The sequence below is a fragment of the Erithacus rubecula genome (genome assembly GCF_903797595.1).
Source record: "Erithacus rubecula genome assembly, chromosome: 3".
Classification (NCBI taxonomy): Eukaryota; Metazoa; Chordata; class Aves; order Passeriformes; family Muscicapidae; genus Erithacus; species Erithacus rubecula.
The window spans coordinates 137,910,114-137,931,150 of NC_136689.1; the positions used below are offsets into that span (position 1 = coordinate 137,910,114).

Consider the following 21,037-nt stretch of genomic DNA (forward strand, 5'->3'; position numbering starts at 1 on the left):
CTATAGGACGCCCTCCATGAAGCTGGTGTCCAGGTGCTGGATGAGGACACGGATGAAGGACATCTCCTTGCGCGTGTTCTCAAAGATGATCCGCGGGTCGTCCGATTGGCAGCGCAGGCAGTTGGGGGCCATCACCATGGCCAGGTTATTGACATCCATCTTGGTGACGGCCACGTTAGCTGGCTGCACAAAGACCTAGAGGTGGTGGGAGGAGAAAGGTGGAGGTCAAAGGGTTGGTGGGAGATTGGTGGGAGGTTCATGTGGACCTAGTTCTTCACCACGTGGTGAAGTTGGAGAACCCAAAACCGCCTCAGGAGTAGGAACCAGAAGGATCATGCAGGAGGACAAAATCGTGGGGTGGGAGGAGGATGGGGTTGGTGGAACTCCTGGTTCTTGGATGAGATGGGGTTGTCACGTGGTGAAGTTGGAGAACCCAAAACCACCTCAAGAGAAGGAAGCAGGAGGATCATCCAAGAGGCCATGGAGAGGTGATGGGGTTGGTGGGAGATGGGTGGAAGAACCTCATGGAACTCCTGGTTGGAGGAGATTGGGGTCACCATGTGGTGACCTTGGAGAACCCAAAACCACCTTGAGAGAAGGAATCAGTAGTGTCACCAGGGGCACAAAATCATGGTGTGGGAGGAGGAAGATGGAGGTGATGGGATTGGTGGAACTCCTGGTTCTAGGAGATGGGGGTCACCACATGGTGACCTTGGAGAACCCAAAACCACCTCAAGGGAAGGAAGCAGGAGAATCAATCAGGAGCATGAGATCATGGGGTAGGAGGAGGAAGATGGAGGTGATGGGATTGGTGGAACTCCTGGTTCTTGGATGAGATGGGGTCACCACATGGTGAAGTTGGAGAACCCAAAACCACCTGAAGAAAAGGAAGCAGGAGGGTCATCCAGGAGGCCATGAATTCATGGGCTGGGTGAAGGTGATGGGGTTGGTGGGAGATTGGTGGAAGGACCTCATGGAATTCCTGGTTGGAGGAGATTGGGGTCACCATGTGGTGACCTTGGAGAACCCAAAACAACCTCGAGAGAAGGAACTAGGAAGGTCAACCAGGAGCACAAACTCATAGAGTGGGAGGAGGAAGATGGAGCTGATGGGGTTGGTGGGAGATGGGTCAAAGGACCAAACAGACCTCCTAGTTCTTGGATGAGATGGAGTGACCATGTGGTGACCTTGGAGAACCCAAAACCATATCAGGAGAGGAACCTAGACCTGGTGAGCAAGCAGAAAGTGCTGGTCCTACCTGGAGGAAGCGGATGAGGTAGCACAGCACCATTCTGTTGATCCGGGGCAGGGAGTGGACCACGGCGATGGCGGCCTCGGGGTTCTCATAGTGGGAGATGCACTGCTCGTAGAACTCATGTGGGATCAGCGGCTCCTCCAGCTCACGGTACCACAGCTTCAGCAGCGATGCTGCGAGAGGACACGGAGAAGAGGAGAAGATGTGAGATCTTCCACATGGAGCTTCTGTCCCACCAAACATCGCCCCGAAGTCCTACCAGGAACGTGTGGGTCCTCCAAGCCAGTGGGGATCTTCCATTGGTCCACCTGCAGTTTGAGGGCATTGACCTCGTCGATGTCACCGGGGACCCTGTGGGGGGAAAGAGGTGTTGATGGCCGAGTCACTGATGGGTACCTTCCAGGTGAACAGCTTTGGGTGCTCCAGGAGAACCAGGAGGGGACATCAGCTGGGCATGGAGCTGACTGGTGTCACCAAGACCCCACCATGACTGAGGGCCACCATGGAGAAACCTCCATGGCCTTGGAACCATTCTGGGAGCTTGGTACCACCAAGACACCACTATGACTCTGGGGGCCACTCCATGTAATCTCCATGGAGAAATGAGAAGTTGGAGGGACTCAGGGGATGGTCGCACCAAGATCCTGCCATTACTGGTGGTCACCATGGAGAAAACTCAATGGCCTTGGAGCCATTTTGGGAGCTTAGTGCCACCAAGACCCCACCATGACTGGTGGCCACCACAGAGAAACTCCCATGGCCTTGGAGGACCCACCAGAGGAAAAAACACCCAGAAACGCAAATTTGCCCCATTTTGAGAAAATTCTTATGAGAACCTCCAGCTTGCCACCACCATGAGGTGTCCCCATGAGCGTGGGGTAGCTTTACCTGAAGATGCCCTCGGTCTGGTCCCCGTTGAGCGCCAGGACTTCCTCGGAGAGCCGAGTCTGCACCCAGGGCAGTTGCCGGTCCGGGTACCGCTCCTTTTGCATGGCCACGATGTCCTGCAGGGAGCTGCCGAACATGGATGGGTTGAAGACTGCGTTCTTGGCGTGCCGGATCTCCTCGATGTTCGGCTTCTTCAGGCCCTGCAGGAGACACCAGAGGTCACCAGTGGCCAGGATGTGATTTATTTAATCCCACCACCCTCTTGGTTGAGGTTTATGGGGATGGTGATGGAGCCATGGATGCATTCTGGGCAATTCAGTCAAGGTGGATCCACCATCCATCCATCCATCCATCCATTTTTCATCCATCCATCCATCCATCCATCCATCCATCCATCCATCCATCCATCCATCCATCCATCCATCCTCCATCCACCATCTTGATTCTGAAGTGAACCAAATCCTATGGTGCTTAGTGGGACCATGGCCATGCTGGAAGATCTCCACTGATGGATTTTTCCAGGAGGAGAAAGAGGAGGAGCCATGGTTCTGGGAAGCTTCTGGAATGCTGAATATTGGCCCTGGGCTTCCAGCAATTTCTTAGAAAGTTCCCAGAAGGTCCTTCCATACAAGGTTTCCAGAAGGTCTCCAGAAATTCCTTAGGAAGTTCCCAGGAGGTCTCCAGAGAATTTGCAGAAGGTCTCCTGAAGATCACCAGATGGTCTATAGGATGCCTTCAGAAAGTCCCCAGAAAATCCCCAAAATGTCTCCAGAAGGTTTCCAAAAATTCTGCAGAAGGTCTCCAGAAGATTCTCAGAAGTTCTCCAGAACATCCTTCAGAGGTTCTTAGAAGATCCCAACAAGATCTTGAGAGTTCTCAGAAGGTGTCCAGAAAGTTTCCAAAAGATCTCCAGAAGATCCTCACCCAGTCTCCATGATGTCTTCAGAAGATCCACAGAAGATCCTTAAAAGGTCTCAGAAATTCTCCAGAAATTTTCCAGTGATTTCCCAGAAGGTCTTCAGAAGTCTTCAGAAGTTCTCAGAAGTTCTTCAGGTGGTCTCCAGAAGATCCCCAGACAGGTATTAGGTCCCCAGAAAGTCCTTTCCAGAAATTTCCCAGAACATTCTTGGAAGGTTCTTGTTCTCCAGAACATCCTTAAAAGCTTCCCAGAAACTCCCTACAAGAAGTTCTTCAGAAACGTTCCAGAAGGTTCCCAGAAGTTCTCCAGAAGGTCCTTAGTAGATCCCTAGATGCTCTCCAGAAGATCTCCAGCTTTGCAGAAGATCCCCAGGAAATCTCCAGAAGTTCTCCTTGCCACAGTCACCACCCAGCACCACCTCCCTCCCTCGTCCAGCCCCTTCTCAATCCCAGAAGCTCCTGGATGACCCAGTGGGAGGTGACCTCCTTGTCCTTCCCAAGCCCACCCCATTTTCTGTACCTTCTTGGCCCCGGTCAGCGCTGCCTTCTGGAGTTTGTTGTAGCAGTACTTGGCGTAAGTGCTGATGGCCACCCCTGCAAGAGAAGACACACTGGATGGTGGGATGTCACCTCCAGGACCTGGAAGATGTCCTGTCCCCTCCTTGTCCCCTCCCCATCCTTGTCACCGCTCCCAGAATTTGAGGAGGACAAGGTCCCCCTTGAACCTTGCAAGAACCTTGGAGTATCCACCAAAGCTTTGGAGCTCCATGGTGGCCTCATCTTGGCTTTTGGGGGCCACCACTGCCGTGATCACCACTGCCATCCCACCCATCTCCTCCAGATCCCACCACTTCCATTTTCATCCCACCTCCTGTTCCTGTTGTCCTCCAATGAGATAACGCCTATCCCAACAACTCTGGGGACCTGGTGGGACCTTCTGGATCATCCCAACAACCCTGAGGACTTGATGGAACTTTCTGGATCATCCCAGGAAAAGCCCTGGGGACCTGGTTGAACCTTCTGGATCATTCTCAGAGCACTGGGGATCTGGTGGAACCTTCTGGACCATCTCAGGAAAACACCTGGGTACTTGGTGGGACCTTCTGGATCATCCCAACAACCCTGAAGACTTAATGGACTTTCTGGGTCATTCTGAGAGCACTAGAGACCTGGTGGGACCTCCTGGACTATCCCAGAAGAAGCCCTAGGGACCTGATGGAACCTTCTGTACCATTCCAGAAGAATCCCTGGGGACCTGATGGACCCTTCTGGATCATCCCAGGAGAAGCCCTGGGGACCTGGTGGAACCTTCTGGACTTCCAACACCAGATGGCTTCAAATCATGTAATCCGCTCATGGAGCCATGGAATGACAGAACGCTTGGGGTGGGAAGGGATCTCTGAGGACCATCTCACCCAAACTCCTGCCAGGAGACCAGGCTGGATTTTTGGGATGCAGCCCAGGAGAAGCTGGATCAATGACCTCCGATGGGATCCGATGTGATCTGATCCCCACCTGGAGGTTCCCAAAGTCCACCCTGGAGGTTCTGCCTGGTGGATCCATCTGGAATCGACTCCATCCCTCTGTTCCTGCTGGTCCTCTGCCCTCCCTCAACTCCCTGGAGAATTCTGGGAATTCCCAAAATTCTTGGCAATTCTGAGGTCCCTACCCGGGATCTCCTCGCTCTGGGGCTTTGGTTTCTTTCGCAATTTAGGTTTCTTCTGATTGGTCCTTGCCAGGAGGTGCCGGAGGTGCCGTGAGACTGGGGAACAACACCGAGAATTCCCACGGGGAACGGACATCGGGAGCGGGAGAACAACGGGAATGAACACGGAATTGAAATGGCAAAAAAAATAAAATTAAAATTAATTTTGAAATTAAATGAAAATTAAAACTAAAATTAAAATTAAATAAAAACTTAAAACGAAAATTAAAATAAAAGGAAAAAAATTAAAATAAAAATTCAAACTGAAATTCAATTAAAAATTAAAATGAAATTTAAAATTAAATTAGCATTAAAATAAAAAATAAGAAGAAAATTAAATAAATTTAAGAGAAATTGAAATGGTAATTAGAATTTGAAAAAGAAATTAAATTTGATATTGCAATTGAAAAAAATGAAATTGAAATTGAAATAAATGAAATTAAATTAAAATGAACATTAAATTGAAAAGAAATGGAAATTAAATTTTTTAAAAAGAAAATTTAAAGTAAAATTGAAATTTAAATAGAAAAATATCTTAAAATTTCCATAAATTGAAAAAATTAAATTGAAATTGAATTTAAAATTTGAAACAAAATGGAAATTTTGAATTGAAATAAGAATTTACATGAAATTGAAATTGAAAATTTGAAATTGGAATAAAAGTTGAAATGGGAATTTAAAATTAAGTGGAGATTTAAATAAAAAACGAAATTAAACTAATATCAAAAATTGCAATTAAATTTGCAATAAAATGGGAATTTTAACTAGAATAAAAATTTGATTATATAAAAATTAAATTTGAAATTAAAATTTAAAAATTGCAATTAAATTAAAGCAGAAATTAAAATTTGAAATAAAATGGAAACTGAAATTAAATAAAAATGGAACATAAAATGAAACTTGAAGTTAAATTCAAATAAGATTTGAAATTAAATTCAAATAAAAACTGAAACAAAAATTGAAATTGTAATAAAATTGTAATAAAATGAAAATTTAAAAAGGAAAATGAAAAGAAATATTGAAATAAAATTGAAAATAAATAAAATTAACAACTAAGCTTAAATTGAAATTAAAACTTTGAAATGAAATTAAATGAAAAACTGAAAGGAAATTAAATGAAAAAGTGAAAGGAAAATGAAAAATTTAATATGGAAATACAAGTTGAAAGGGAATGAAAGTGGAAGTCAAAATAAAACATTGAAATGAAATTGAATTAAATGAAACATTGAAATAAAGTGAAAATGGAAATGAAAACAAAGAATTTAAATAAAAAAAAAAAGTTCAATAAAAATGCAAAATTAAAATAAAATAAAAACATGAAACATAAATGCATAAATAAAATCAAAACAATTGTAAGAAAACCAAATAAAATAATTAAGGAAAGATTAAAAATAAAAATAAATAAACAAAAATTAACAAATTCGGAAAAGTTTAAATTAAAAAAAATTAATGGAATAGAAATATAAAATGAAGATACAGATAAAATAAATATTAAAGCAATAATTAAAGAAAATAAAGATAAGAATTAATAATTAAAAAAATACAATGAAAATCAATAAAATGCAAAGTAAAGTAAGACAATTAAAATAAAAACAAATGAGATATAAATTAAAAAAAAAATTAATAAGTAAAAATGAAATTAAAAAAGAAATAAAGAAAATAAAATGAAAATAAAAATTATATTTGAAACTGAAAATAACAGAAATAAAATAAAACGGGAATAAAAACCCAATTAAAATGACAATGAAAGTGCAAATTTAACTAAACAAGACGGAATCGAAAATACAAATTAAAACAAATCGACAACGAAACCAATCAACACAACGACAATGAAATTTCTGGAAAAAAATGGAAAACTCAAAATGAAGGTGGAATTTGGGAATTCCCAGGGAAGGACTCTGATTGGCTGGGGAGGAGTAAGGGGCAGAGCCTCCTGAATCTGGCAGGAAATGAGTTTGACACCTCTTGTGGGACCAACCTAACCCGTTGTGACATTCCCGGGAATTCCAATTGGGAACACTCTGGGGTATTCTTCACCTTCCACGGCCACCCTGGGGTGGAACCATCTCCTGGTGCTCCCCAGGAGCTGAAGGACACCTTGGAACCGTGGGAGAAATTTAGGATCCAAAATTCCCAAATCCTTCTGGAATCCCAATTCCAATCCCACCTCATCCACATCCCACCAGGAGGTGGCATTCACTCCTTTGGGCATCCAGACAGTGAAGGATTTGGGACAACCAATCCCAAGGCTGGAGAGGACCTCCTAAAATTCCCAGATTTCTGTGTCTGTCTCCAGCCATAACCAAAAACCTCAGGAGACAGGAATTTTCTGGGTTCCATCCCAAAACTGGGGTATTTTTGGGATCCATACTTGAGAAGGAACATCTGGAGGCAGGAATGGTGAAAATCATGGAATCACTGAATTTTGGATGCAAAGCTACTGGAGGGGAAACATCTGGTAATGGGAATGATGGAAACCATGGAATCATGGACTTTTGGATCCAGAGCTACTGGAGAGGAAACATCTGGTGGTGGGAATGATGGAAACCATGGAATCATGGAATAGTTTCCGTTGGAATGGATGTCTCAAGGTTGGGTTTCAAGGAACTTCAGGGGTGGGAGAACTTCCAGGAGTGAAGGTGATGATGATACCACAAAGGTATCAAAGCTCATTTCCTCTTGGATCACTTGCTGGATTTCTGGGAAGGAGAAGGGTGGGAGAGGGCCCCATGTGCACCTCCAGGTGATGTTTTGGATGAGTTCCTCATCCACCTTTCCATGAGGAGACTCAGCCAAGAGGAAAGGAAGCAAATTATTGGGTTGGGACATGGAATCATGGCATTATTTGGGCTGGAAGGGACAACAAAGACCATCCAGGGACACCTTCCACTATCCCAGCTCGCTCCAATCCCCATCCAACCTGGTCTGGAACACTTCTGATAATCAAGGACAACCACAGAAGCCGTGGTTCCTCACTTACCTTTGGTGTCATTCACCGGATCCATGTGCCGGTAAATGTATCCTTCAAGGTAGGAATGGAATTTGGGAGTGGGTGGGAAAAAGGCCAAGCAAATGGCCATGAGCTCCCAGCCACGGGCCAGGCTCTCGTAACGGAAGTTCTCAGTGGTCTGCCGGCACAGCTGGATGTAGAGCTCGTCTCGCAGCCCCTGCATGCTCCAGCCTTTGGTGGCGATCTCCAAGGCCACATTGAGCTGGTCCGTCTTGGCCCGCCGGTCGCCCATGTACATCTGGATGAGCTTGAAGATCTCGCACGCCTCCTTCTTGACATTGCGGTCGTTGGTCATGATCATGGGTTTCTTGATGGATTCGCTGCTCCAGGCCAACATGTTGGCGATGGAGACCTTCCGTCGGAAGAGCCCTTGGGTGTGCTTGTTGAAGTGCTTGGAGGCCCAGTTCTCAATGTCCGTCTCCGAGGAGGGCTTGCGCAGGTTGAAGGTGGGGAAGACGCAGCTGGCGCTCGGCATCATGTTCCGCGTCTGCCGGCTGCTCTCGAACTGCGCACAGGCACCGAGGTCCTCGGACTGGGGGACAACAGGCAGGACAGGTCAGCGGTGCTGGTGGGGTGGGAGTGCTGATGGAATGATCGATCGATCAATTGATCGATGGATCAAGCAACAGATCAAACAAATGGCCAATCAATAAACCAACCAACCAACAGATCAATCAATGAGGCAACCAATCAACTGATCAATCAACAAACAAATAAGTCAACAAACTGATCAATGAAAGAACCAATAAACCAATGTACCAACTAGCCAATGGATCAATCAATGAACCAACCAACCAACCAACCAACCCATGAATCAACCCACAAACTGATTAATGAAATAACCAGTAAACAAATCAACCAACCAACTGATCAATCAATAAACCAACCAATGAAACAACCAGACAGTAAACCAGTCAATCAGCCAACCAACAAATGGATCAATCAACCAAGAAAGCAACCAGCAAACCAGTCAATCAATCAATCAACCAAGCAAGAAACTGGAGGATCAAAAACCTGACAACCAATGAATAGACCAATGAACCAACCAAGCAAGCAACTGATCAATCAAGAAACCAATCAACCAACCAACCAACCAAGAAATGAACCAATCAACCAATAAAACAATCAGTCAACCAAGCAACCAACAAACTGATCAATAAACCAAGCAATGAACCAATCAATCAATCAATCAACCAATAATCATTCAACAAATAAATCAGCCAACAAACCAATCAATCAAGCAATAAACCAACTGACCAGTGGAGAAACCAACAGACCAACCAACGAATGCATGAATGGTTGAACCAACCACCCAGTGAATTGATCCATTCAATCAATCGATCAATCAACCAATCAACTAACCAGCAAACCAACTGACTAGCCAATAAGCGGAAGAACCAAGCAATCAACCGATCAAACAATGAACCAACCAACCAAGCAAAAAAAAGACTGATCAATCAACCAACCAATCATCCAACCAATAAATCAGCCAACAAGCCAATTGATCAACCAACTGAGCAGTGGAGAAACCAACAGACAAACCAGCCAACCAACCAACCAACCAACCAACCAACCAATGAATAATTTAAACAAAGCAATCAATCAACTAATCAATCAACCAAGCAATGAACCAACTGACTAGCTAACAAACCAACGAATCAATGAACCAACCAATCAACTAATCAATGAACCAACAAATCAATCAATCAATCAATCAATCCATCAATCAATCAATCAATCAATCCATCAATTAAAAAATCAATCAACCAACCAACCAACTGTTGCAGCATTCAGAGGTCTTCCCATAAAACTCATCCTCTCCAAGGAGCTTCTTCTCAATCCCATCATGGCCAAGTGGAGCTGATCCAGTGCCAGCAGCCAAGGTGAGCTGTGGCACCAACTGGCATCAGGAGGGAGGGGACTGGTGGGGACAAGTGACAGGCTGGACTCTCTTCACACTTGCTCAGTGGAGTCATGGACAGAAGAAGTTGGTGGCAATGTGGGAGAAGCAAAGGACAAGTGGCTTTGGGTTCTACCCATTCTGTGGGGACACTAGGGATACACCCACCTTTAATAGCCCCCCAGGAAACCCCCTCTACCCAAAACCACATTACAGGGTAATTCTCCAGTGGCCACAGGAGGTGGTTGGTGGCTCCTCCAAGCTGTGAGGGACATGACTGGTCCTTCTGAACATCCTGAGGGACAGGAGATGCTCAGGATTTAACCTTGAGCATCCAGCTGGGAAGGATCCAGAGGACTTCTGCAGACCAGTGTCCTCCTACTGGAACCAGCATGGCTCGTGGATGTCATCCCAGGAGGTGGAAGGACACCCCAGCAGCTGGTGACCAGCATGAAGGAGGCCAGCAAGAGACAACTGGGATGGACAATTCTGTGGTCCTGCAGTCAGCCAAGGTGGCTTCATCATCTCTTCTGCAACATCCAGGCCAGCACCACATGGGTTTGGGGACCCTGGGGATGTGACCCATGGCAGGGAAGGACATGTCACACCACCAGGAGGTGACACCGTTGTCCTCCCCACCTTGTGTGGAGGAGCTGTGTTGGTGGCCTTGAGCAGAGTCTGTGGGCAAGGTGACTCCAGTGCTGCCACAGACTCGGAGTTGGGCTTTAGATAAGGAACAGAAGAAAAGCAGAAGGTGGAAAGACCAAAGAGTTGGAAAATCCAGGAGGGGACAAAGAAGCCACCCAAACAGTCACCAGAGCTGCTGGCAGGTGACTGAATTTCTACTTCTTCAAACAAGTTTCTTGTCTCTTCAACAACTCGTCCTGTTCCAATGTGGAGATCTTGCCATTGCCATTGTTCCATTCCCATGCTGACTGTGGTGATGACAGCAGGAACATGGGATGGGAACATGGGAGCTTCATCCCTCAATGGACGCAGCCCTGCTGTCCCTGTGAAGGTCACTTCACCCCAAAGGTCTTTCTGTGTCCTCCAGCTTGGTCAGCTGAAGGGCCATGGGGTTTCCTGAGTGGGAGGAGATGCAGGAGATGCTTGAAGGTCTCTCACTTGGCAGCCGTTGGGGATTTGGCTCTTCCAAAATCTGGTCCATGGGCTGGACCAGAGCCACCAAGAACACCCAGGGAGAAGGAAAAGACTACACTGGTTGGGGACATCAGCCTTCTCCAGCCAAGGAGAACCTGGTCAGGCCGGGGAATGACACCAGAAGTGAAAAGCGATGGATCCTCTGCTGCCAGAGCCAATAGGAAATTACCTTCAGCTGTAATTAGCTCTAATTAGCACCTAAATGAGCCTGGGGGGTGCCCTGGCCTACAAGAAGGAGATAAAGTATTGCATGTCAATTGCAAATGGCCGTGACCTCCTTCCTGGCCCATAGGGTGACTGTGGTGTCACCTCCAGAATTAGGGAATCCTCAAGGGACAAAGTCCTGGAGCCGAATGGATGGGGCTTGGATGCACCTCAGTGTGGGGACACTCCGCTGGTGACAATCACAGCTGTGGATCAAGGAAGGCTTTGGGTTGGAAGAGATGTTCAACATCATCCTGTTCCAATGGCCAGAGACACCTCCCACAATCTCAGGTTGCTCCAAACCCCATCCAAGCTGGCCTTGGACACTTCCAGGATGGGGCAGCCACAGCTTCTCTGGGAAACCGGTGCCAGTGTCCCATGTTCTCGGTGTCTCTGAGGTCGAGGACAACACGTGGGGCCATCAGGACTGAAACCTCTGGGGAATGGTGAAGATTCCCACCACATCTCAAACTCCCTGAAGACGGGGTAGGATCAGTAATGGTGGCAGCTTTTCTTCCTGACATGAAGATACAAAGTGGATCTGGAGAACTCCAGTTTTGGGTTTGGACCTCCTCGTGCAGAATTGAGTTATTTGGGACAACTGTGCTTCAGGAATCTTCTTTTCATGACGTATTTCCGTGGACAAAAAAGGAATTTTCTAGATGATTGGCTGTTTCCCAGCTCCATGTTCAGGTCTCCTTCCTGTTCCAAATTCCATCTTCCAGAAAGTTTTCCAGGTGGGGTTTATCCCCACATGTGGCATAATCACCTGCTTTTTAGAAGCCCTGACAGCCTTTCCCTACCTTTCCCAACCCTTCCCAACCTTTCTCTGCCTTCCCCTGGCGGGGAAGGGACTGATGGAGGACATCCAGAAGCGAATGGAGGATATCCAAAAACTAGGGAAACATCTGATAGGCTGGAACCTGGGCACATGGGATACACCAGCTCCAACAACTCCAGCTGAGTCTCAGAGTCTCCTCTGGAATTGTGTTTGGAGCTGGAGGAATCTCCGAAGAGGGAAGAGGCAACCCACAGCCTTGGGAAACAAATCCTGAAAAACTGGTGGCTCTTTCATCCCAAGTTTCTGAGGGACCACCTTGTCAAGGACCAGCATCTTTGAAGGACCACCTTGGCAAGGACCAAATTTGAGGGACCACCTTTGCAAGGACCAACTTTGAGGGGCCACCTTGGCAAGGACCAACTTCTTTGAGGGATCACCTTGGCAAGGACTAACTTTGAGAGGCTACCTTGGCAAGGACCAACACCTTTGAGGGACCACCTGGGCAAGGAACAACTTCCCTGAGGGATCATCCAGGGATGGGCACTCAGGCATCTCCTGGGAGCTGGATGGATCCAGGACCTGCCCCCCACCGAGCCAGGAAAGCCACAGCACAGAGCTGAGGCCGCCATGGCACAGAGGTGCCTGTGTCCAATCCTGGTGTGGGATCACCCCAAGGACCATCCCACTAGATCTACACTGCAGGAGAAGCAGCTTCAACTAGGATTGGCCACATGGTGAAGACCCCCCAAACCAAGAATATTCCCAAAGGCGTTACCTGAGATGGATGCAGGTAGGGCTCAGGGGAGGCTAAGTTGGTCTGGACGGAGACACTCTTCTCCAGCAGGATCTGGGGGAAGCCCAGCTTCTCGAAGGTGTTCCTCTTCCAGTGCTTGTTCTCCTGCTGCGCCAACGCCTCGTCCTCGCTGAAGGCTCGCACCACTGGGCCCGGCATGGGCAGCGGGAGGGCTCCGTCACTCTCATAGCCTGAACCATCCTTTTGGGAATCCCAGCTGCTCCGTTGCTTCATGTGATAGTGGGCCTGCTGCGCTTCCCACGCCAGGCGCGCCTGCGCCAGGAACGGCTCTGGGAAGCCCCGTGCTGCCTCTGCCTCAGCTGCTTTGCTCTCCGTCCGGTTCATCGGTGACCTGTTGGGTCCTGGTGTGGCTCGTTCCTCACCCAGCTCGCCCAACACCTCCCGCTCCCCAGAGCCATCCGTGGAGGAGGCGTTGGCGTCATGGTTCACCGAAGGCTTCCGACTTTTCCTTTTCCTAGTGGAGGGTGAGTAACCGGTGGAGGACAAGGTGTCCTGCTGGCTGGACCATGACATGGAGTCCTCGCCCTGGGCCACCTGGGCCCCCGTGGGGCCAGGGCAGAAGTCGGGTCCCTCCATGCTGCTGTAGTCACCCGATTTGATCTCCAGGCGTTGGTCCCGCACCAGGCAGGGGCTGTGCTGCAGCGAGTAGGAGCCGCCAATGGGGTTGGGGGAATATTTGTGCCTCAAGCCCGTCTTCATCTTGGGGCTGGAGCCCGACTGCTCCACGTAGACCAGCTGCCGGACGTATTCCTTGCCAGCCGGGCTGTATTCCAGGCTCATGAAGCGGTCTGGACACTTCTGCTTGGTAAGCACTAGCTGCTGGTAGGGCGAGTTGGAGCCTTGCTTGGGCGACTGAAGGAAAGGATGAGGCTTCCGGATGGGTGATTTCTGTGGGGACCCAGCCTTGTAGCTCCCACTGGCTTCATACTGCATGTCCACAGGTGGCTCGTCATAGATGGGAGCCTGGTATTCCATGGGGGGCTCCTCGTAGAGCGGGGGCTCGTAGGCGTAGCGGGGCGACGAGGGCTGAGATTCGCTGGAATGTTTGCGATGCTGGGCTTGGAGCGGTGAGCAGAAGGAATCGCCCCGGCCCAGCAGTGGTGAGCAGCTGCCAACATGCTCAGCCCTCTTCAGGAAGGGTGACTGCTTCCTCTCTGGGAAAAAAACGGAGTTGTCGGCATCTGAGGAGAAGGTTTGGAGGTTGGGTGACTGTTGGCCGCCCGAAGGCCGACGGGAACGGGAGCCTGGTTGGTTTTCTGGGGCGTAGCCATTGCCTTGGTGGAGGAGGAAGCTTGGCTCCCTATCCGTCACCTTGATCAGCATCCGCTCCTTGGTGCCGGCGTTCCATCGGAGGGATGAGGTCCTGTGGGGAGAAAAATCATGGGGAGGGGGTCAGAATTCCACCAGAATTTGTGATTGCTGGTCCCAAACCTCCCAAACCACTGCAGAGCCTGAAGGATGGATATTCCTGAGCACCCTAGAGATGGAGGTGGGAGGGATTGGATATTGGACAAGGCATGGAGGGACAGGACACGGGGAATGGCTCCTCACCTCCAGAGGGCAGGGTTGGATGGGGTAACAGGAAAGAATTCAAGGCTTTGAGAGGGCTGAGGCCCTAGAATGGAATTCCCAGAGAATCTGTGGCTGCCCCATCCCTCGAAGTGTCTAAGGCCAGGCTGGGCAGGGAGCAGCCCGGGATAGTGGAAGGTGTCTCTGACCATGAGATTGGATATTGGGAAGAAATTCTTCCGTCAAGAATTCTTCCTTGGCACAGTGGATTTTCATCTTGCCATATTCCAAGTCCTTGGGACACTCAGGAGGAAGATCCAAGATGGATTTTATGGAGCTGCCCAGCTCACAGAAGGGATCCGAGCTGGAATTTACTGTTCCCAAGGCACAGGGAAGCACATCCTGTCACCAATCCCACGCTGGAACAGAAGATGCTGGAGGCACAGTCTGCTCTCCCAGTTCATCCCTCTCCAATTCTCGTTTATTCCCAGCCATTTGTCCCTTCCATCCCCCAAGAAAAGGTGCAGTGAGTTCAATTGCTGCGTTTTGAGGGGAAAATTCCCACAAAAAAATGCCACAAATAATTCCCTGCAGGAGACTCCACAGTCTCTCCTTGTTTGTCTTCGCTCCAAGGGATTTGGGAATGATTTATTCCTTCTTTTTCCACCTTTGGAAGCGCTTTTGGAGCTCCTGGGGACTTGAGCCTCCTGCCAACTTCTTGCTCTCAAAAACCTGGATGGGTTACTCCACCTTGGTTTGATGGATCTCAACCCCTTGTGGAGCCCTTCCAGACCCTCAAAATTCTGTCCACAACCACAAAATCATGGATTCATGGAATGGTTTGGGTTGGAAGGGGCATTAAAACTCATCCAGTTCCATCCCATGCCATGGGCTGGGACACCTTCCATTATCCCAAGTTGCTCCAAGCCCTGTCCAACCTTGCTCTGGTCCTGAAAAATCTATTCCTGCTCAAACCACACACAAAAATCTTGGATGGCACCATGTTTCTGGAAGAGCTGGAGGTCTCCAATCCTCATGAATAACCTGATTTTTATACACAGATCCCAAAAATTGAAAAGAAAGAAAATGGAAGATTCATGGAGAACTCCCAGCAGAACTGGATTGGAATTCCCAGGGAATTCTGTGGATGCTCCATCCCTGGAAATATCCAAGGCGAGGTTGGACAGGTCTTGGAGCAACCTGAGATAATGGAAGGTGTCCCTGCCCAAGGAAAAGGGTTGGAATGGGATGGTCTGGAATTTCCCTGCAGAAATTCACATTTCCAGATTTTCCCCACCCCCACACGAACCATAATCCCTCCTAAATCCAGGTGTTTTCACTCAAACCAGGTGAAATTCTGCAGCTTAATTCCTAGCTTTGCAGCTGGCATTAATATTCCAGCCTGCAGCATCTGGCAGCAGCGGATCTGAATAAAAATCCCCAACGGAGCAGCGGTGCTTCTGTCAAATCACCTCATCCCGGCCAATCCCAAATATGAAATAAAGGGAAGCAATATTCCTGAAAGCTGTGTGGATTATGGCTGAACTCTTCCCCCACTCCCACCTTCACCCCCCTCCAAAAAAAATCCACTGAATAAATGGAATTTTCTGCCGGCAAAAGGAATCCCAAAAAGGCAGTTTTTGTCCTTAAATCACTGCCCACGAGCAGCAACAAATTCAAGGGATGCTGGCATGAGGCATCCGGCAGAAATTCCAAGTATTCCTGTTATTTCTGGCTTGGCACTGAGTTCTCCCTGCTGTTTTCTCCGTGTGGGGAAGATTTTTCCAACTCCGTACATTTCCATGACAAAACTGCTTCCCAAATCCCTCTGAATCTCCTATCCAAACAATCGATTTCTTTGGAAATTTGCATGATTCCCACATAATTCCCATCTGGTTTAGGGTAGGATTTTTCCATGTTCTCCTAAATCTCCTTCTCTGCTCCAATGCCTCCTCCTTGATCTTCTTCCAACCTTTGGGAAGCCAACAATGGATGGGAAAGGGGAAACCAGGATCCCTCATTCCGGAATTCCTCTGCTCCATCATTTACATGTCATTATTCATTCTGACCATCCACAGTTCAAAATACCTTAAAATCCCATCAAAACAACCAAAATTATGCAGTTTTTACATCCTGATGCAGAGGGACAGCTCCACTCCATCAGGGTAGGACTGAGGGAATAAATCACAGCCGGGTTTAAGTGGAATTATTTTAAAATAATATTTTATTATTTTAAAACCAAATTTTTTTAGGTTTTGATGCAATGAGGCAGCGATGTCAAGTTTAAAAACAAGAATATTTCCAAAACCAACCCAAACCACGTGTTTTTCCAAGATTCCTTTCCCTGTGTTAGTGTTGCTTAGACTCTGCAGGTAAAGACAAATCTAGAGCCAGGATTAAGGGGAATTTTCCCCTCCCTGGGAAAAAGGGAAGAAACCCTGATTTGAATAATTTAAATATCGGTTTCTGACGGAATGCAGCGGGATTCTCTGGGAAAAACAAAGGATCCCTGGGCACCCCCCACCATCCCAAATTCCCAAATCCCTACCGTGTCCTCGCTCTTCCTCACCTTCCTCCCCAGGCTGCTGGATTTGGGAGCATCTTCTCCCTCCACCTTCCACCTGAGCTTAAAATTCCCTTTTCCAGGGCTAAACTAGGATGGGAATGAGGGAAGCAGCCCAGCCCCCCTTCCCTCCCAGCTGGGCACCGCCTGCTCCGAGCACATCCCGCTGGGAAGTCTGGGGTCAGGGATGAGCCGACGGCGGAAAAAACCCTCCCTGTGCCTGGCACACTGCCTAGTGCTGCTCCAGTAGCAGGAAAAATCTCAGTGAAAAAATCAGGGAAAGGTGAGCAGCAGAGCCTGAAGATATCCAGGCTTCTACCTGAAGCCTCCCGTGATCCATCCAAAATTTTCCAGCTGGGAAAACATCCTCAGGACTGGAATCCAGCCTCTATAATAATGGGAAAACCTCGTATTCTATGCTGATTTATAATTAAATTAAGTGATAGGATGAAATCCTAAAATCCTCCATCTCAAGGTGCTCTTCACCTGCAAGTAGTCCTGTCCCCAAAAATTTACATGGAATTCTGTGTATATAAATATTCCAGAGCTTAAACTGGAATTTTAAATTCAATGTTTTAGAATTTTAAATTCCTACTCAAGCCCTCGTTTCTCAGTTTTTGTGGGGTTTGGGGTTCTCACAACCCCACCATGGCTTCTCCAACCCTTCTTCCACACTTCCAGTCCCTTTTCTTATCTTCAGGAGCCTGGAAGAGTCACTTCCCCCTTGGAATAAAATTTTTTAGGAAGCTTTTTGATTGGTTAAAACTGATTCCTAGATAAAACAGAATGAGCAAGGTGAAATTTGCATAATTTGGGCAATAAAATGGATATTTGGGAACAACAGCCAGAATGGAGTTCTCCCAGGATGATTTGATGGATACAACACAATCCATGAGATATCCAGGAAGCAGAAAATCCAGTTTGGTCTTTCTGGGGGAATTTTGGAGTGATGGGAATGTTAAAGCCCAAATCTTGGATGGATGGATGTCCACAACCTCCCAAAGTTTCTCTGCACACAATTCCATTCTCCAGCTAAAATATTCCCAAAGGATTATACCCATCAAAACTCCACCAAAAAAAAAAAAAAAATCCTATTATTTTATTATTTTTCCAAATCTTTTAGGGATTGTCCAGTCCCTGTCTCTGGATGGCGCTATGGGTTCACTTTTCGCTCCAAGCCCTAACACCAAATTCCTTCTGTGAAACATCTCTGATGTTCTGCTGTTCCAGTGGCATTGGCACTAATTAACATCCGTGCAAGTTATGAAGACCAGAGGGACAAAACAACCCATCCCATCCTTGCCATCCCATTCCCACTTTTTTTTCAGGAGATGCAGGGCCAGGAGGATAAATTTTTAAACCCACTGCCTGGTGGGAAGGTCCAGTCAGGATGCTGGAGGCTGTGAATCCATAACTGAAGGATTTCTATGGGATGTAAATGATGAGGAAGCACAAAAACAAGCTCAGTCGACCGCTCCTGATGAGTCCCTTGGCTGAAGGTCAATTTGGGGTGAGTCTTCCCCAGGCCACCCCACCCACCTTGTTCTCTTGGTTTGGGACATCCATGATGGTTGAGGAGTCTCCAGTGAGCTCCTCTGGGATCAATCCCATCTGGAACCCACCAGGAGGAAGCACAAGACCAACATAACTGAGCTGGGCAGGGAGGAGCTAATTAAATTAAATTAATCCCAATTAAAGCAATCACCCCAAAAATAGCCCAAAATCCAAATGTCACCGAAAACAAGAGGAGATTTTTCCAGATTGGAGGGGGAGGAGGGAATGCTGGGAAAGGAGCACAGAAGAGCCTTTATCATTACGAGGAAGTACAAAGAGACCAGAAGTGACATTTCCCAAAATAGTCAATCAATAGGAAATCTGCTCCCCCTGGCTCCGGGAGTGCCACAAAGAGTTCCAAAAATGGTGATTTTTTTTAGCTCTTGCCTATTCCAAGCAGATTTCTCATTCCCTGTGCCTTTCCTCCTTGTGGTGTCTCCAGCCTGAATCATTCATCCCTGACGGGATGCAGGGAATGGCTTCCCATTTCCAGAGGGCAGGGTTACATGGGATTTTGGGAAGCAGTGTGAGGGAACCCCTGTGAGGGGTTGGAATGAAATTCCCAGAAAAGCTGTGGCTGCTTCATTCTGGAAGTGTCCAAGGCCAGATTGGATGGGGCTTGGCCCAGGAGACTCCAGCACTGCGATATCCCCAAGAGCAACCATCAACCCTCATCCCTTTTTTTCCAAAAGATGGGATTTTCATCTTATGACTCCCCAGAAAATCACTGGTGTCAGTTCTGCTCCTCTTCCTCACTTACAAGAGAACGAGGGACCGGATTGACCTTTAAAAATCAGGAATTGTTGCATTTATGAACTCAAAATATGATGTGGTGGGTGCTCACCTTCCTGGGCGTCTCCAAAGCTCCTACAAGCCTCTTCCTGAATTTTGAGCCTGGATTTACACAACTCTGCCAAGTTACAACCATTCCCTAAATCCACATGGCATGAGGACAACAAATCTAGATGGAGAAAGGCTGAACATGGCCAGGGCAGGATTTGAAGATTCCCATGGCTGGAGATTAATCCAGCAACCCCCATGAGAACCAAGAGGTGAAAACAGCTGGAAAATTATGAATTTTTTACAAATTACGACTGTACCCCAAAACAGAGGTGGACTCACCACCATGACCACTTCCTAAACCCCAGAAGACACTAAGCCACCTCTGAAACTACCTCAGGTGCCTCCACTGGTGGAGGCAAAAGGTGTGCTAGGATTTTTGGGAGCCAATCCCAATTGTCTCCTCACTTCTCCAATTTCTTTGCTATGAAGCGATTCCTGTTGACCACAAGAAGACTGAGGACCTCTTCAAACACTCCTGGATGTGGAGTTCCAGGAGAAATTGAGGAAGACCAAGTCAAGGATCCCATGTAGGTGAAGCAGCTGCTTTTTGGTACATAATCCAGCTTGAGCAGCCTTGGACCTTCCATCCATTGACTGGCCAACACAACCATAGGATGAAGACAGAAATTTGGGATTTCTCCCACAAACAAACGGATTTCCACATGGCAAGATTGATTTTGGATTTACAAAGAGTTCAAATCCCTCAACGGATCAAGGATGCGAAGCAACTCCTGGAACCACAAATCCAGGGGGAATGAAGAGGGAAAGGGTCAAGGGCAGGGATTGTGAATGATGGGACTTGGGATTCTGGGGCTTCCCGACAAAAGCCTTCCAGGCAGACAAAGCACGACGTCATTCTCTTAATGACACCCTCTAATCTTCATTATATTGGAAAACTCTCCTGTAGGAAATGTTGGCTGGGAGCTCTGAGGAAGCAGAAAAATTCCTTCCCTGCTCTCGAGGATGTTGCTGCAGCTCCTGGAGCAATCCAGGGAGCTGAACCCCAGAGCTGAACTGGAAGTGGCAACAATTCCATGGATGAGGATTCCCCAGCTGAATCCCATGGGATTTCTCAGTCAAGGCCCGGCTTCTCTCCACAAGCCACTTTCATCCCACACTTTGTCCCAACATCTGGGAGATCTCCAGCTTCTCCTTTCCCAGCTAGAGGGGACGGACGAAGGCAGGAAACATGACCTGGGTCTCACCATGGTTTCCCATCCACCAAAGAATCATGGAGGATCTGTGGGACTCAATCCTGTATCCCTGTGTCATTTTCCAGAGGAAAACCTCTAGAATCAATGCCAGAGTCGGGAAGAAGAGGGTTGGAAAGACCTGGGAAGGCTGTTGGCTTGCAGACTGATTTTCCAGCTAAGCCTGGATCATTTCACTAACAGGGTTTGGAAGTGGATGGATCTGAAGGAGCTCCAGTGGAAGTGTTTGAGGGCTTATTCCACTCCATGATGGATCTTTGAAGCTCTGGTTGGGTTCCATCCTGCTCCAAACTCCTCATTTCCATATTGGTCATGAACCCGTGGGGACAACCAGACATTCCCCAATCCCTTTGCAACCTTTCCAAAGGTCCTGAAGCATCAACTTTCCCATCCTTGGAATTGTGAAAGGCCAGCTTGGACAGGGCTTGGAGCGACCTGGGATATGGGAACGTATCCCTGCCCTTGGAATGGTTTGGGTGGGACTAGATGATTCTTGAGGTCCCACCCAACCCATTCCATGATTCTGTGATTAATTTCCCCCCTTCACAATTAATCCCATGAAACAGGAATTCATCACAGGCTCCGATTCCACCTTCTGGCACCCATGGGGTTAAACCAAAATCCCACCCTGAGACTCGTTCTTCCAGAAGGATGTCCACTCACAGCTAATTAAGCAAAGCTGCTAATTAGCTCCTTGGCTGGCGGCAGGTTGGGGGAAGGG

General features: G+C 47.6%; 1 protein-coding gene across 1 annotated transcript in view; it reads right to left on the reverse strand.

The window, feature by feature from the left end:
- The window catches only part of ARHGAP39 (Rho GTPase activating protein 39), a gene marked incomplete at its 3' end in the record, with an annotated part of 93,105 nt that continues 72,068 nt past the window's right edge, over nt 1-21,037 (reverse strand). Inside the window, exons 4-11 of the mRNA XM_079302158.1 lie at nt 12,598-13,999; nt 7,747-8,308; nt 4,731-4,823; nt 3,582-3,655; nt 2,144-2,343; nt 1,515-1,606; nt 1,259-1,428; nt 1-195 (exon numbers count right to left, since the gene is read on the reverse strand). Coding sequence (XP_079158284.1) covers nt 1-195; nt 1,259-1,428; nt 1,515-1,606; nt 2,144-2,343; nt 3,582-3,655; nt 4,731-4,823; nt 7,747-8,308; nt 12,598-13,999 — 2,788 coding nt within the window. The remainder of the gene's footprint in view (nt 196-1,258; nt 1,429-1,514; nt 1,607-2,143; nt 2,344-3,581; nt 3,656-4,730; nt 4,824-7,746; nt 8,309-12,597; nt 14,000-21,037) is intronic.